The 15955-nt window shown below is 44.9% G+C and overlaps 1 protein-coding gene across 2 annotated transcripts in view; it reads right to left on the reverse strand.

Annotated features, from left to right (window-relative positions):
• Nucleotides 1–10363, reverse strand: part of SRPX (sushi repeat containing protein X-linked) — a 110029-nt gene extending 99666 nt beyond the window's left edge. For both annotated transcript variants that reach the window (XM_045289409.1, XM_045289408.1), the window contains exon 1: nt 10246–10363. In XM_045289409.1, coding sequence (XP_045145344.1) covers nt 10246–10330 — 85 coding nt within the window. In that variant the 5' untranslated portion in view covers nt 10331–10363. The remainder of the gene's footprint in view (nt 1–10245) is intronic.
• Between the last annotated feature and the right edge of the window lie 5592 nt (nt 10364–15955).

Here is a 15955-nt window from a genome sequence, read left to right on the forward strand (position 1 = left end):
TTGTCTCGTTGTGCATCCCTAGAGCTAGGGGCTCCATCAGGACCTGCTTTGCCACAGCTGCTGGTGGATCCTGTCGCCTCCTTTGGGACCTGCTTTGCTATGCTTCTGCACTACTGGCCTCTGCTACACCTCAACTTCTCATCTTCCTGCTCTTGCCACACCTCCCTGCCTCGTCTGCTACCTTTGGGCTGACACTTTTGTCTTGCTTGAGGGCAGATTCCCTTCTGCCTGCTTTCTTGACTTTGGACCAGCAGCTGGCATGAGTTGAAGGACCTTTCATGGAATTCTCCAATTCCACAACTTCTACATGTATAATTCAGGGCCATTGGAGACTGGAACTCTTCAGGGAGTTGAAAGACCTGTCTTTCTCCCACAGAGCTGCTGGTGGTTTGGACTTTAAAGATTGCACACAGCCCAACACATAACCAAACCACTACTAAACACACGCACGCACGCACACCAGCAATAAAACAAACAAACAAACCACTGCCATGTAGTAAATTCCCACTCAAAACAAACCTATACAGAGTTTATATAGAGTTTCCAAGGCTGTAAATCTTTATGGGAGCAGACATCCTCCTTTCTCTCCCTTTGAGTGGCTAATGGGTTTGAACCACAGCCTTTGTGGTTAGCAGTCCAGCTTTTACTTGACAGTGCCACCAATGCTCCTTTCTTGCACAAAAGTAAGGCTAAATAAGAAACATATGCATCTGTTTGGACTTATCTGCACATTATACTAAAAGACACATTTAGCAACTTCAGTGCACTGAATTATTTGATACAGTTCTTCTAACCATAGTCTCCGTTACCTCCACCAAATGACCTTTTACTGCTGCCTCTGGGTAAGAGAAGGTGAGAGAAGAAAACAGGGATTACATTGAGCTATCTCAGAAGCAGGATGAAGGGAATTTCACTACCAGAAAGAAAGAAGCATTAGGAATGAAGTCCCTTGGACACTGAGATACCTGTGAATTGAACGTCCTTGATTCAGGAGACAATTTTAATACCAGTGGAACATCAACAGCAGAACCAAGAGCCATAGCATGTGACCTCCCAGCCTACAGAGCAAGAAAAATCTAAGTGCCATTGGGTAGGAGACTGGCTTATGGGGTGGGGTGCCTGACACTTAGTTGGGGGACATTGGTTTGCTGATTCATGGAGCTAGATTTGATTACCTGCAGGGCAAGACTTATAATAGAGTGATGTGCCTTGGAGCACTTCTTGGCAGTACTACATGAGCTTTGCAACCTTAAATGAGCAGGGCAGGGGACAATGGGCCATGTGACTGAGAAGCCAAAGGCCAGAGAGGAGCCTGCCTATGGGCATGGCTGAGAAGGAGCTGTCCTGTCTGCATAATTGTATCCTGAACATGTGCAACTGTTTAACTTCCTTAATACCTCAGAATCAGGAGTATTGTCTCTGTGACCATTATCTGTGTGTCCACTGCAAGAAATTATGAAACCCAGTTGAAATGTAGAGAGTGCTATGGGTAGGACAGTTGGTGTCAGAATTTGTAGGGTGGTGCATATCTGATCTCAGATTCATAGAACTCTGCCTTGAGTAATGCTAATATGTTGAATTTTTTTTCCTTCCCCCTTGGCTGGGTGGGGGAGATCAGACACCACCCCCATGGCTTTTCTCTTACAGTGACATAACCCAGGGCCTGCCTATACATGCCTGTGGCATAGTGAAGGAAATTCTAGAGTCACCAGATTGAATTTGAGCTCAAATCCCAGCTCTGCTTCTAATTCCCTGTGTGACCGCCCCCCCCAGACAAATTCCTTTAACTTGCTCAGCCACAGAGGCTGATTCATAAAATGTGAGGAATTGGGGCTCTCTTGGGGGCCCTTTTAGTCTAAAGTTGCACATTTCCATGAGGGGAAAGCCAGTTGGAATCTAACCAGAGTCTAGGCCAGTCAGGACTGACCAAAGTGTGTGTGTGACTGCAGGCAATTATTTTCCACAAACTCACTAAGAGCCTCTGGGAGTCAACATCCCTGCTAAGACATTAGGATTCAAAAAGAAACATGTCCACAGTATAGCATCGATGAATCGCACAATATTCCTCTGGTTCTTTGAGGCTTCCTCACCCCCCAATATTATGACCCCAGTCCTGCCTTTGACTACGGGCTAAACCAGAGCATGTACACAGGTGCAGATAAGAGCTCATGACACGAGGAATCCAGGTCAGATAAAGCCCCCAGGAGCAGAAATGAGAGTAGTGATTCCAGGAGGGTAGGAAGGTGGGGGGAGGAGAGGAGGAATGGGGAAGCAATCGAAATGATCCACCCATAACCACCACCACCACTCCACCCCAAGGGGGACGAACAACAGAAACATGGGTGACAGGAGACAGTGGTCAGTGTAAGATATGAAAATAATAATAATTTATAATTTATCAAGGGGTCACAAGGGTGAGAAAACCAATGTACTCAATTTACAACCCCAGACGTTGTGGATAATCCAAGCCATTATGTCTAAACCCATTTATCTTCTCTCTGGAAAGCAATGCACACAGAGTCATCCAGTATGAGCCAAGGATTACGGGTGAGTGAATCATTCAGAGCGGGAAAGATACTGCCAGAAGTCTCTGAGGCCAGAGTGTGCACACAACCATAAGACCCAGGTGTAACCAATTATCATTCCAAAAACTTGGGAGTTTAGCAATACTACCAATAACCTTTGTCCTGCAAAGGCTTTCCCCTTAAATCCTTATCTGAAAATCCTATTTCAGAATTCCCTGGCATTTCTAAGTCTCCTTTGAATCATGTCTTAGAGTGATTCGATATTGAAGTGTCTGAGCAATTAACTATGCCCTAACTTGTTTGCTGTCCACATGGATCTTTTGTTCAAGGTACTGCACATTTTCTCAGACTTTGTGCTATCTCAAATTTCTTCTTCTTTGGGAATTATCATCTTGGAAAACCCTGCAGGGGTACTGAAATAGAAGGATTTGAAACTCTGTCACAATCATTTCAATCAATCAATGAATCCACAAATGTTGACTGAACATATCCACCAGGTACCAGACACTAGGCTAAGTGGGGAGTACAAGTTGACAAGTGAAGCCAGAAGGTACTTGGAATCTATGATTACTCCTGCTTTGTTTGGTGCTGCTTTTCAAATGATGAAAACTGGTAGCAGTATAGCGGTCTAACTTAAGAGACCACCTACTCACTGGTTCAAAGTTTACCTACTTTGGTAATGCATCTTACTTTCTGTGTTAATTTTTGTGCCAAATAAGCACACCTTGTCTCACAGAATTCATGAAGATGATCTAGTGAGTTATGCTCCACAGCAGCCCAAGGTTGATTTACACAAGGCAGAGGCCAGACATACCCCACCCTCTAACTGTGTTTACCTTATTGTGACACCAGTCATCTCTCCCAGGGCACTCTAATTCTCTGCTTGCTGTTGTTAGGTTCAGTCTAGTCAGTTCCAACCCATACAGACTCTATGCACAACAGAACCAGTCACTGCACTGCCCCATGCCATACTCACAATTGTTCCTATACTTTAGCCCATTTTTGCAGCCACTCTGTCAATCCATCTCATTGAGGGCTTTCCTCTTCGATGCTGCCCCTCTACTTTACCAAATATGGTGTTCCTCTCCAGGGACTGGTCTCTTCAGACAACAGATCCAAAGTATGTAAAATGAAGTCTTACCATCTTTGCCGCTGGGTTCAAGAATCCCTTTCAAGGGCCACACAGAACTCAAAAACAACATTCATGGGTTATAGAGTTTATTAGGGAAGCTAATAAGTTACAAAATGTGTGGCATATTAATGATTCTGTTAAAAAATTTCCACATACCTTTCGCCAACCTTTCTTTGGAATGGATTCCTTTCAGGCTGTTGGCCAAGTAGCTGTCTTCCAAATTTTCACACAAACTTTTTCTTCCCATTTCAAAACATTCTTAGAAAAACCCACAGACCTTTGACTTTAACTTTCGTTGGGTCTTCAATGCCACCCTCAGTGACATCAGCATCATTATTCTTTAAGATCCACACCCAATGTTTACCCTCTCTGCTCTCAAGGCCTGTCCACTCATCTATACTTGTAGTGTTTATTACTTTGCTTAACTGTTTCTATTTCCATGGGTGATGTAAATGGCTTGGCTCAACTTCTAACTAAAGATTATTTAAATCTATCCAGTGGCACCACCCGAGTGAGGCCTGGCCATCTACTTATGGACGGAAAACCTGCATGGGGTTGTCTTGGGTTGGAATCCATTTAACAGAAACAGCCCTCCCCCCCAAGATAGAAAGTTACTTGAGAAAAGGAATTACAGCCTAGTGTAGGTGGGCTGAACTGCTACTCACAAGGTCAGAGACTTGAGCCCGCCAGCCACTCTGTGGCAGAAAGATGAAGCAGTCTGCTCCCAGAAAGTCACAGACTCAGAAAGCCCGAAGGGTCTTTGCATTCTGTCCCTCAGGGCTGCTATGAGTCGGAACGGACTTGATGGCATGAGTCCTCTTTTCTTTTCTTTTTTCCAATTTGGTCCCAAACACAAAATTACTCCAGCATTCAGGGTCCACTTTAAGAAGTAAATTTTCTGAGTAAAGCCCAAATTTCATCAGAGAAGACCGAAACAGTTTCTATTTGAGAATGAAACTCAAATTTCCCAGAAAATGATTTGGGCTCATGAGGCCACAAAATAATGGAGAGGCTGGCCTGAGAAACCTCCTATTAACAGGAACCCAGGAGGGGATATTATTCACACTGCTGTTTTGGAAGTGAATCCTTAACCCATGAATTAAAATCATAGCTTGGCTGCTAGAATGTCATACTATGCTATAGCCTGGAAACAGTTAACCTTTCTTCTCTTTCAACTCTCTCTTTGTGTTCAATTACCAATTTCAGTTGTGTTCTCTGAAAGGGGGATTGATGTAGCACACATCTTTGAGTTTACTAAGGAGACCAGTCAACCACTTTGGAAGGGGTTCGGGCAAAGTAGCCAACAAAAATGATAAATGCAAACTCCAGCTAGTGGTTGCAGCCAGTCTCTCATCTTACAGCCCCCAGTGGAGGTTATTGCTTAAACAGAGGGTGTTCATGGATCTACACATAACTTCTCTAGTCAGGAAGCCATAGTTCCTATGTCATCTGGCTGCACAATGGCAAAAGCCCCATTAACCTGTGCACATGTCTGTACCAGCTCCTTTTCAATGTAAGAAAGATTCCATTGCCTCAGTCGAAGGGAACGATTAATTCCATAGAGAAAATCATTCTTGGTAAAGCAGGTCCGTGAAAAAGAGGAAGACTCTAAAGGAGATGGAGTGGCACAGTAAGGGCAACGATGAGCTCAAACACAGGGATGGTTGTGAAGATGGCACAGGACCAGACAGTGTTTTGTTCTGGGGAACATGGGCTCACTGTTGATATAGTGGGATCGCGGGTGGGCTACTCACTTCAAGGTTAGCAGTCCAAAACGACCAGCTACTCTGGGAAAGAAAGATATTTTCTACTCCGGCAAATAGTTGCAGTCTTGGAAACACACCCGGGGCAATTATAGTCTGTCCTACGGGGTCACTATGAGTCAGAATCATCTCGAAGGCAATGGGATATTTTTGGTTTTGTTTATTTTGATATTTTTTTAAACAGCAGCAACATTCATTCAAATAGCCACTTAACACAAAGTGATCTGCTTGGCACTAAGGGAAGTACAAAGAAGAATAAGACACAGCACAGCTCTGCCTTCAAAATCGTAATGAAAATGAGTGCATCAATGACTGCATTCTCTGACGTGTATGATGAAAACTAAAATAGAGAAATAAAGAGTTGCTTGTGGGTGTTTCAAGGAAAGGAGGGCTTTGCCATTTAGGGATTAAGGAAAGGTATAAAATCAGTGTGCCTCTAGACAATGGGCAGGATGGAAACAAACAGGTAGCTAAAGGAGGTGGGTGGAGGTGCACATTCTAGATGCAGGCAGCAGCATCTGTGAAGAAGAAGGATCACGTGTCTCAGTTCTGGAAGGACAGGGAGTCTATTTTCGCTGGATTGTAGGAAAGCAGGGGAGAAGGACTGGAAAATTTGGCTGGAAGTAAACTGTATAGCTTTCTCCTGAATTTTCCACTTAGCTCGAGAAAGATCAGGGAACTGCCTATAAGTTTGTGAGTAGAGTACTAAAGTGATAAAAAGAATACTAAAGTAAAACTCTACTTAAAAGACCTTTTTTTCTGACCAAAGAAATCTGAATGAGTTACACAAGAGTCAAGAAGGCAGAATCTTATAATGATCTAAAAGGGAGGGTTGTACTACATGTGTGGTGGAAAGACTGATGAATTGGGAAGGTTGGACGATAAGCTTCAGAGGGTTTTTGAAATTTTAAGGAACTTGTTGGTTCAGTGGTTACATTCTCAGCTACTAACCCAAAGGCCAATGATTCAAACCTTTTATCTATGGAATAAAGCTGTGCTAGTCTTCTTCCCTAAAGATTAGTCTTGGAAATGCTATGGGGCAATGCTACTCCGTTCTACATGATTACGAGGAGTTGGAATCTGCAGAATGGTAATGGCTGGGTCTGGGTTTGATTTCTGGAGTGTGTTTAGCTCGTGGATCTGTAAAATGAGAAAGAGTCCTTGAATGGGCTAAATATTTAAGAGCCAACCACTAACTGCAAGGTTGGAGGTTTGAGACTGCAGAGAGGCTACAGAAGAATCAATGCATTTGAACTTCCAGAAGAACGAACCGATCCATCTTCAAGAAGTACAGCCAGAATGCTCCTTAGAAACAAGAACGGGAAAGCTCTGTCTCATGTCTTTTGGACATATTATCAAGAGAGACCAGTCCCCGGAAAAGGACATCCTGTCTGGTGAAACAGAAGGTCCGTAAAAAAGAGGAATACCCACAAAGAGACGCATTGACACAGTGACAGCAACAATATACTCAAGCATAACAATTTTGAGGATGACGTAGGTCTGGGAAGAATTTTGTTCTGTTTAACATCGGGTTCCTATGACTTGGAACCAACTGGACAGCATCTCACAGCAACAGAGGCCTTTCAGAAGGTCTGGTGATATGCTGCTAGTTCTACTTGCCCCCATAAGGGAATCCACAGCAATTGGCTGGCTGGATGTCTGATTGTAACAATATACTATAATGAGGGTGTTAACCACAAGCAAGTTGCCAGCTGGAAACGGCCTGCTCTTTCCAGCATATCTCCTCTTAATGCAAAGTAATTGCGCCAGCTGATTACAAGTTTTAAATCCAAATAGTGGTGAGACTTTAATTGTACATCCTGAGCCAGGTGCTCAGGTCCTACTACTTATCTCCAAATGAGGCATTTCAGAAGAATGCTTTGGCTGGTGGGGTGGGGTGTGGTTTTTAGTAAACCTCCTATGGTTTTCCTGACTGGTGAAACCACACGACTTTGCCAACTTTCTCCAGACATAAACTTTTGTTAGCGGCCCCAGTGCTCATTTGCCATCTTCAGCTTTGTATATAGGAAGGGATGAAATAGCTTAGATGTTTCTAAGGTCTCCAGGGTTCATTTAAGAAAAGAATTTCTGAAAAAGACTCCCAAATCTTATAAGCACACAAACACAGTCGAAAACAGACAACTTTGCTATGAACTTTCCACTTATTTCATGTTTTTTTTTAACAGACACTGCATTTAGGCAGGACTGAAAAAAAAAATCAGAAGCGCCAAAAGACTGCCACACATTCAAAGATGGAAGAACTCCAAAGACCTTCTAGGAGTAGGGATGGAAATAATTTACTCTCACTCTGACAGATTTGCTAACAATTGCAGAGGGTGACATAACTGGTGTGCTGAGGAGGCCCACTTCCCTCTTTTAGAGGTATTTGATTCAAGACCTCTCAGCTTCCCTCTTATGAGAGACATGTTGCCCACTTGCAATATCAGGGAGTAGTGAGTGCACAAGGACTGTGCTAGTGCAGGCTAAGGCTGCTCTGGCACCAAACTATATTATATAAACGCATACATTTTTTTTTAAAAGAGAAAGGAGAGGGGAGAAGAAAGGAAGGAAGAGTAAGGGAGGGGAGAAAAGGGGCCAGATGGAAAAGGAGAAGAGGCCCCCTCCTTGAGAGAGGCTCAAATAGATGTACAAGCAGCTCAGACACCTCCCTGGCCCAGCTGCAAAGTCTGCCTCTCCCTCTGTCCCACTCCTACCACCACTCTCTCCTTGTCCACTTACTCACTCCTCTTCCCCTAGATGTTCCTTCCACCCAGATGCCTCCTAAGGTTTGGTAAAAGGGGTGGTGGTGGAGGAGGTATTAACACAACATGGAAATAGTAGTTGCCCTGTTCCACCTGAAAAATCTGTCTCTAACGATGCCTAAATCTCTTCCTCTGTCCCACCCCACCTCTACTTTTCCACTTCTTCTTTCCCTCTATATTCCTTCCACCCTGATTGCTGCTCAACTCTGGTAAAGAGGGGGTGGTCATGGTATAAGTGTGCCATTGACATTGTCATTGCCCTACTTCAGCTGAAAAACGTCCTCGGACTTCTATAGCTCTTCCTTTGTTCCACTCCCTAGCTCCAGCCCTTCCATGTCCACTCACTCGCTGCCTCTTCTGGATAGGAGCCCTGGTCCCCCAGTGGGGGGGGGGGTCACCCATTGGGTTGCTGACTCTAAAGTCAGTTCCAGGAGAGAAGGAGCTGCTACTCCTGTAAAGAATTACGCTCTCAAAAACCCACAGGGGCAGTTCTACCCTGACCTGTAGGGCTCACTAGGAGCTGGAATGGACTCGAAGGCAGCAAGTTTAGTTTTCATTTCCCACCTGCCCCCCTACCCCCCAGCCCCGCATGTCTCTTCTGCCCTGTTGTCGATGTCCTCTTTTTCACTAGCCCTTCACTTTACCACACCTGATGGTCTTCTGCAGGGACACATATCTCCTGACAACATGTTCAAAGTACCTGAAAGAAAGTCTCCCCATCCGTGCCTCGAAAAGGAATTCTGGTTGTACTTCTACCAAGGCAGAATTGGTTGTTCGCCTGGCTATCCATGGCACTTGCAATATTCTTCGCCAGCACCATTAAGTCATAATTACAGCCTGACTCCTACTAAAGACTAGTAAAGGAATGGAGGTGGTATTAACACACCATTGAAATGGTAGCTGCCAGGCACAGAGAATAGAATCTCCTTTGCATTTTTTCCTGAACGCATTCTGCCAGAACAGCTTAACTTTACCCAACCCAACTCAAACACAGACAATCCAGTTTATTAATTTGAAAATCTGTTTATTTGAGGGTGCACTGAGAAATGGATTTCTGGTTACGCCTTTCCCAAGCAAACTTATCTAGGGAACAAGGGTCTTTCACGCAGAACTTGGTAGATTGATTTCTGGGCCCAGATTTCCTGTGCCCACCGTGTTGAAATGAAAGCCTCCCTGTCATTCACATTTTCCCACGAACACTTAATTAAAATATGCCCCTGAATTTACTCTCCATTCCAGGGTACAGGGTTGTCCTTCTCTGCCATTGTTCGTTAACCGAAGACGCTCAGCGAGGTAGTTAGCTTGAGCTTTACAATTTCACATTCCTAAAGACAGTTTCACCCAACAAACACCAGGACCTCCTTACATGATGCCCACGGCGCCCTCTATAGCTCCAAGAAACCTCACCTTCTGCCCAACAGAGCTGGGTGTGTGTAACCCTCTTTCCTGGGGCTAACCAAGCACATGCCACATGTCACTGCACTCAACTGGCACCTCTCCCAACCACCCCCACCAGGAGGTGCGGACTTTCTGGGAATCCCATGTGGGGAGGGAGAGGGTGGAGGTACCACCTCAGCTACCCACAAAAGTCCCTCCAGTCCTACAGCCCCAAGGGGGAAGTCTAAAGTCCAAGGACGGGAGCCAGTAAGGAGTCATTGCAGGACCAGAAGCTAGTCTTCCTGGGCCCGGGCCACAAGCCTTCATGTGGGTGGCAAAACTCAGGGTGGTGAGAAACGAGCCAGCCGCCAATCTGCTCTTTGCAGCCTCCTATGCCAATGTGGGTTTGATTGGAACTCTGGTTTTCCGGGCGCAAATGCCTGAGCTCCCTGCGCCCCAAAGGATGGTACCCTGGCACTATGCGCTGGGCTGACAGTCTGATCTCCTCTCCCAGTGCCAAGACCCACTCCGCGTCACCTCTCCCTCCAAGACTACTAGCAGGAAGCTGTATTCGCAAACAAAAGGTGCCCCCCGCGCCTCCCTAGGTTCAGGGCTTAGGGGTCCTATTGGCCTCAAGGGAGTCCAGGACGTTTGGCCGCGGACGTAGCCCCCTCTAGAGCGCCTACCTGTGAAGCCAAGGCTCTGCGGGGCGTGCAATAGCAGAAGCAGAAGTGGCTGCAGCAGAAAAGCCCAGCGTGCGGGACTCCCCATGGCGCGCTGGCGCTATGCTGGGCTGGGGCGCAGAATGCTTCTCCGCGCAGGAAGAGGACCCAAGCGCTGTGCTAAGCGCGGGCTAAGGCCACCCAGTAAAACTCCTCCTCTTGCCCGCCTCCCGCCAACCCTCCTGTCTCAGCCTGCCTCCTAGGAACACAGCCAAGTTTGTGGCTCCAACCCACCCCCCTCCTTCTGTAATCGCCTCCTCTCCAAGCTGGGCTGGCTGGACTCTCCGGGCCTAAAAAGTGGTCAATGAGCTGCAGCAAACCGGAATATCTGAAAGCATCCTTCTGTTCATTTGTAAGTTCCTCACGCTGAATACACACCCTGGCGGCTTGTCAGCCTCCCAAATTCCTGGCCAGCAAGAGAAAGGGGCAACCAAGGCGGTCCGAAGTACCCATCTATGATCAGCTATAGTGGCCACGTTCTCAGGCCAAGTTTAGTGTTATTTGGGTATGTTTTATCTGAGAAGAAACCAGCGCGTAGAAACTTGCGCAGATCATCTTAATAAAGTGGGGGTTTGAACTTCAATTTGGGGTTATACTGGCATCAATGTCCCTGATACACGTTTTTTGTTCCTTTCTCTTTGGGTAAAGGTACAGATCAAGGGCTGAGCCGGGTGTGTGTCTGCGCACTGCGGTTTAGGGCTAGTCTTGAGGTTCTCCTTCCAGAGTGGGGAAGCACAAGGCACAGAAAGTTCCCTGCCTCCCCCACAGCCTCTGGGATTCAGCTGCAGTTTCCTGAACCAGATCCTCTCATTTCCTGGGTTTTTCTCAACCACCTCAAGGATACCATGGCCAGCCTACAGCCTCCGCCCTGTGGCCTGGCATCAATGAATCCTGACATCAGGATAGGGTTTCTAGGCTGCCTGCAGGAAGGATCTGGTTTCATGGAAGCTTTTGGGAAAAGGTTCTCTAGTTTGTTTGTTTTCCTGTTGTTGTTATTGGAAGTCCCTGAAGGAGCAGCTCACCCCTTTGCTGCCTGAAGGTGATAGTACTTTGAAGACAATTAAAATTAGGGTTACTGCAACAGATTGTGTACTGCACAAAGGATCCCGAGGGGAGGAACCAGTGGAATCAGAACTCCAGCTGCTTCTGGGCTCCCTGAGCCAATGTCTTCACATGGCCCACGTCTACTGTGGACCAGTGCCTTCCTCTTTGCCTTTGGTGTGGTCCGTTTCCTGGACCGTGGGCCCTGGGATCATCTTCCAGGTTTTCACAAAGAATGGAGCTCTGCTGGTGCTGTCCAGTAAACGTTGGATTGCTAACCACAAGGTCAGCAGTTCTAACCCACCTTGGGAAACAGACCCTCTCAGCAAGCCTCTATGTAGACCTCGGGGGCTGTAGTGGTTGTGCATTGGGCTGTGTTCTGCATGATGGGCAGTTCAAAAGCACCAGAAGCTCCTTGGGAGAAAGACTGGGCTTTCTAATCCTACAAAGAGTTACAGTCTCAGAAACCCACAGGGGGTCACTATGACTCAACATTGAATACATGGCAGAGAGTTTGGGTTTTGGAGAGCATATCTATGAGATGACTCGAGAAGCCTTTCTTCGATGAGTAGGCAATTAGGCAGCCTCGTTATCATGTAAGAGGTGATATACAAGAGACTATAAAGTTGATCCCTCCTGAAGGAAGTAATAGAGAAAGGCACACGAGATAGGAAGGCGCTCCCTTGAGAGCTAGAGAGAACGCACCTCAGGACAAAGATGAGTTACAGTCTCAGAACCCCTATTTAGGGTAGCTATGAGTTGGAATCGAGTGGAGGCGGTGGGGTGACTATCCTAATCAAAACAAAGAAACAACCAAAAGAACTCGCCACCATCGAGTCAATTCAGACGCATAGTGATGCTATAGGACAGGGTAAAAGTCTCTGAGACTCTAACTCTTTATGGGAGTAGAAAACCCCATCTTTCTCCTGCAGAGTGGCTGGTAGTTTCGAACTGCTGACTGTCCAGTTGGCAGCTCAATGCTTAACCACTACACCACCAGGTCTCCTAAGAGTGTGCTATTTTTCAATTTTCACAAGAGCTCCTGATTTGAACTTCCATATTATTCTGTCCAGCTCTTATGGGGCCATCTCCATATATCCTCTGTTTCTCCATCACTGCTACTTCTTTTAGGTGCCGTCAACTTTCCAGCCCCTCACATATCATGATTCACAAGATAATGAGGCCACCTAATTGCCTACACATCGAAGAAAGGCTTCCTAGTCATGCCAGATGCATGCAGACAGGGTCTACTTTGTCCTATGGAGCAGGGCTGCATACCAAGCAAAGTGCCAGAAGGTGAGGAAGAGGGCGCACAAGCATCAAGGACTGGCAGGAGGAGAGGGGTGAAGGTGCCATTCCACCCTCTGCAGTGTGGAGGAGGTTGGGTTAAACTACAGAGTCTCATCCCTGAGTCAGAACAGCGTGATCCACAATGAACAAGGAACGAAATGGTTTTGATAGACCCTCACTTTCTGCCTAGATTTTATCAACTCTGATATCATTGGAGGATTTGACAGCCACCTCCTTATGCACAAGAGAGACATTCTAAGAAGGACAGAGAGAGTCGAGGTCTTTCCTTCCCTGTGGCACTACCATCTCCCCACACCTTCTCATTCAACCATCCACCCAAGTCTGTTCTTCTCCCATATCCATGCAGAGCAAACCACTAGCTGCTCCTTGGGAGAAGGATGGGGCTTTCTACTCTTGTAAAGACTTATAGTCTCCTGTCAGTTGACCTCCCTCTTGACCCAACCTGAATTTGCTCTAGGCTCAAGTTTTCTCACTTGTTCCAGGACAGAAATTTCTTCTCTGGCTTTTTAAAAATTGATGGCGGTCTTTTTATTCTTACCCTTTATTTTTATTTTTATATTGTTATCATTTTTCTGTGTTGTTGTTCAATTCAATGGCAGTGAGGTGAGTAAAGGGCCTGAAGCTTAAGGTGACAAATGATGGTTCATTGCACCTTGGGGAATGGATTGACAGTGGAAGGAAAGTGAAAGAGACACTCAGGGTAGTGCTTCTCAAACTACCTCTGAAGGACTTAAACTTTTTTTTAAAAAGTTTCCAATCCATCATGAAACTGATTTTTTTGGTAAAAATCAGTAAGCATGGATTACTAAAATACAAAATGGAAAAAAGACAAAGACATACACATAAAAATCCAGTTTTCATTATTAGATTCAACTGGTGTAAAATTATTTGTCCACATTGCTCTAATCATTTTAAGATCTAATAGTTTTTAATGTTTCTGTATTTCATTGCCACAAGAGCAGCCGGGGTTTGAGTAGTGTAGTAATAGGAGATTTAGTCTTTGTTACTATGTTCTACAGACCACGTACTACACTAGACTCCCCCGCATTCAGAGAACTCCAGAATATAAGGATGAGGAGATTCAACCTCAGTTTATTAGAATCATTCTAAATGAATATCAAGTGAAAAGATTGAGTTGAGCTGGTAGTTGAAATCATTGGTGTCTAAAAAATTTAGATCTCTGAGAATTAGGGTGGGAATGCTCAAAGTCAAGATCAAAGAAGCTAAGGATAATCCTCAAATAGCATCAATTTACAATATCTTGGCTTAAAGATATCCCTTCTCTTTCTAGGATAAATATTTAGATTTAAACAACACAATATTTAGGGGTTGAAAAATTTTGGAACACAAGGTAAAGTGAATATTTTTTACTCTAAATATAAACATATAAAAAAGACAGATCTCGGTTTTGAAATTTGTAAACTACCAAAAAAAAGACAATTTCAGAAAGCATTTACTTGGGGCTGTCTGCAAAAGGCTCAAGGAAAATGCTCTTATGAAGTGGAAATAAGGGGAATATGCAAATAGAAACATACAGAATTAAAAAATGAAATCAACAGCTTTTTGTTTTAGATGTCCCTGTTCCTGTCCTTATAATAAAAAAATGATTCTTCTGGATATCAACATAGAGCTGAGTTTTCAGGACAAATCATCACCGCCACATCTGGAGAGACCAAGGAATGTACAGAGCCGTAGCCAAGATCTGTTTACCTAGAGCAGAAGACACTGTATAAGCTACAAGCTGGTTGGACACTTCAGTGGCAAATTTGCTGAAGCTCCACTGTGGACTAGTGTGAGCCTGAGAAAGCAGGGGTGGAAGTTGGGGTGGCTATAGTCCTAGTGGGAGTTCCCATGCTCTCCTAGGCTTTACCCATAGGAACTCTACCATGGTAAAACATCAAGAAATATTTTGTTTTCCTGTTCTGGAAGATGACGGGGAAATGAATAATCCTTATGGAATATGTCCAGAGCCAGATCCACGAAAAAGTGCTACTCTACAGGAGAACTTTACCAGAGCCTTTTTGGACCTGGAAAATGATTATTTTCTGATTCCCAACTCGACTAGCCTTCCTCTCTCTAAGAGCTGAAACAAAAAACCTAGGGAACACTTGTGAAGATCACAGCTCAAGGTCACAGACTCATTAAAAGACTTGCATTTAATAATAAACATATAGAATTCTTCCCTCCTTGACACAGTATCATGATACTAAAAAGGCTCCAGTATACTAATAATAGATGGCAGCTATAAGACAAGACAAAAACCAAACAAAACCGCATTGTCACCGAATCCATGCAGACTCATAGCAAGCATGCAGACTCAAACTGCCCCTAGAGTTTCTGACAGTTACTGCTTACAGGAGCAGAAAGCCCTATCTTGCTCCCGAGGCGCGGCTGGTGGTTTTGAACTGCTGACCTTGTATTTGATATCCCAATGAGTAACCACTATCCCTCCAGGGCTCCTTCTAATCCTGTAGGAAGCCCTAAATCAAGAAAGGATCCATAAAGAGGCACTAGAGGAATATACAGTCTCTGACACCTACAACCAGAGTAAGCATTAAACCTAGCCCAAATCCTTTCCAGTTAGTGTTTTAAGCTTGTGGGACAGAAATCCTGTTTTCTTGCTGACTTTTGACCAAACTGCACCTTGCCCTCTGCCCTCCTCCATGTCAGCAACAGAGCACTTCCCTCACATAGAATCGCTCATATGGTGACTCTCTCTGACTTCCACTGCTGCCACCAGTCAGAGAAAAGTCTTTCATTTTTATGGGCTCATGGGTTTAGGTAAGGCCCGCACAGACAATTTCCCAATCTGAAAATCAACTGATTAGTTATAATAATATGCAAAGAATTTGAAAAATCTCTTTCCTATCCTGTGGACTGAGAATTCCACAACTCTGCCTCATGCCCTGGCTGCTGGTTCTGCTGTTATTTCTCCTCTTTTGCTCTTCTGATGTCAAAGCTGTTTCCTGTATCAAGGAGATTCCATGCACAATGATCTTGGGATCCAAATGATCGCTTTCCTCCAGGCTCTTCTATTTTACTAGTAGTGGGACCTCTATTTCCTGCTTCTGTGATGGCTCATTTTATATCCAGCAGGATGGCAATTACAAATGAACTCTGTTAACAATGACTCACAGTTAAGTCAGAATCTTTTTTTTTTTTTTTTAAGTCAGAATCTTATCATTGCTTTCCCAACCCTCTTTTCCATACGCATTGAGAAAATGAAGGTTGTTTGGTGGGAGTGGCAAGGGCTATGGCTAGAAGAGCCATATAGGTAATTCACTACAATGCAAGCATACTACAATATTATCTTCTGAGGTGA

Source organism: Echinops telfairi, unplaced genomic scaffold (assembly GCF_000313985.2).
Source record: "Echinops telfairi isolate 266 unplaced genomic scaffold, ASM31398v2 ScPeMD7_26;HRSCAF=91, whole genome shotgun sequence".
NCBI lineage: Eukaryota > Metazoa > Chordata > Mammalia > Afrosoricida > Tenrecidae > Echinops > Echinops telfairi.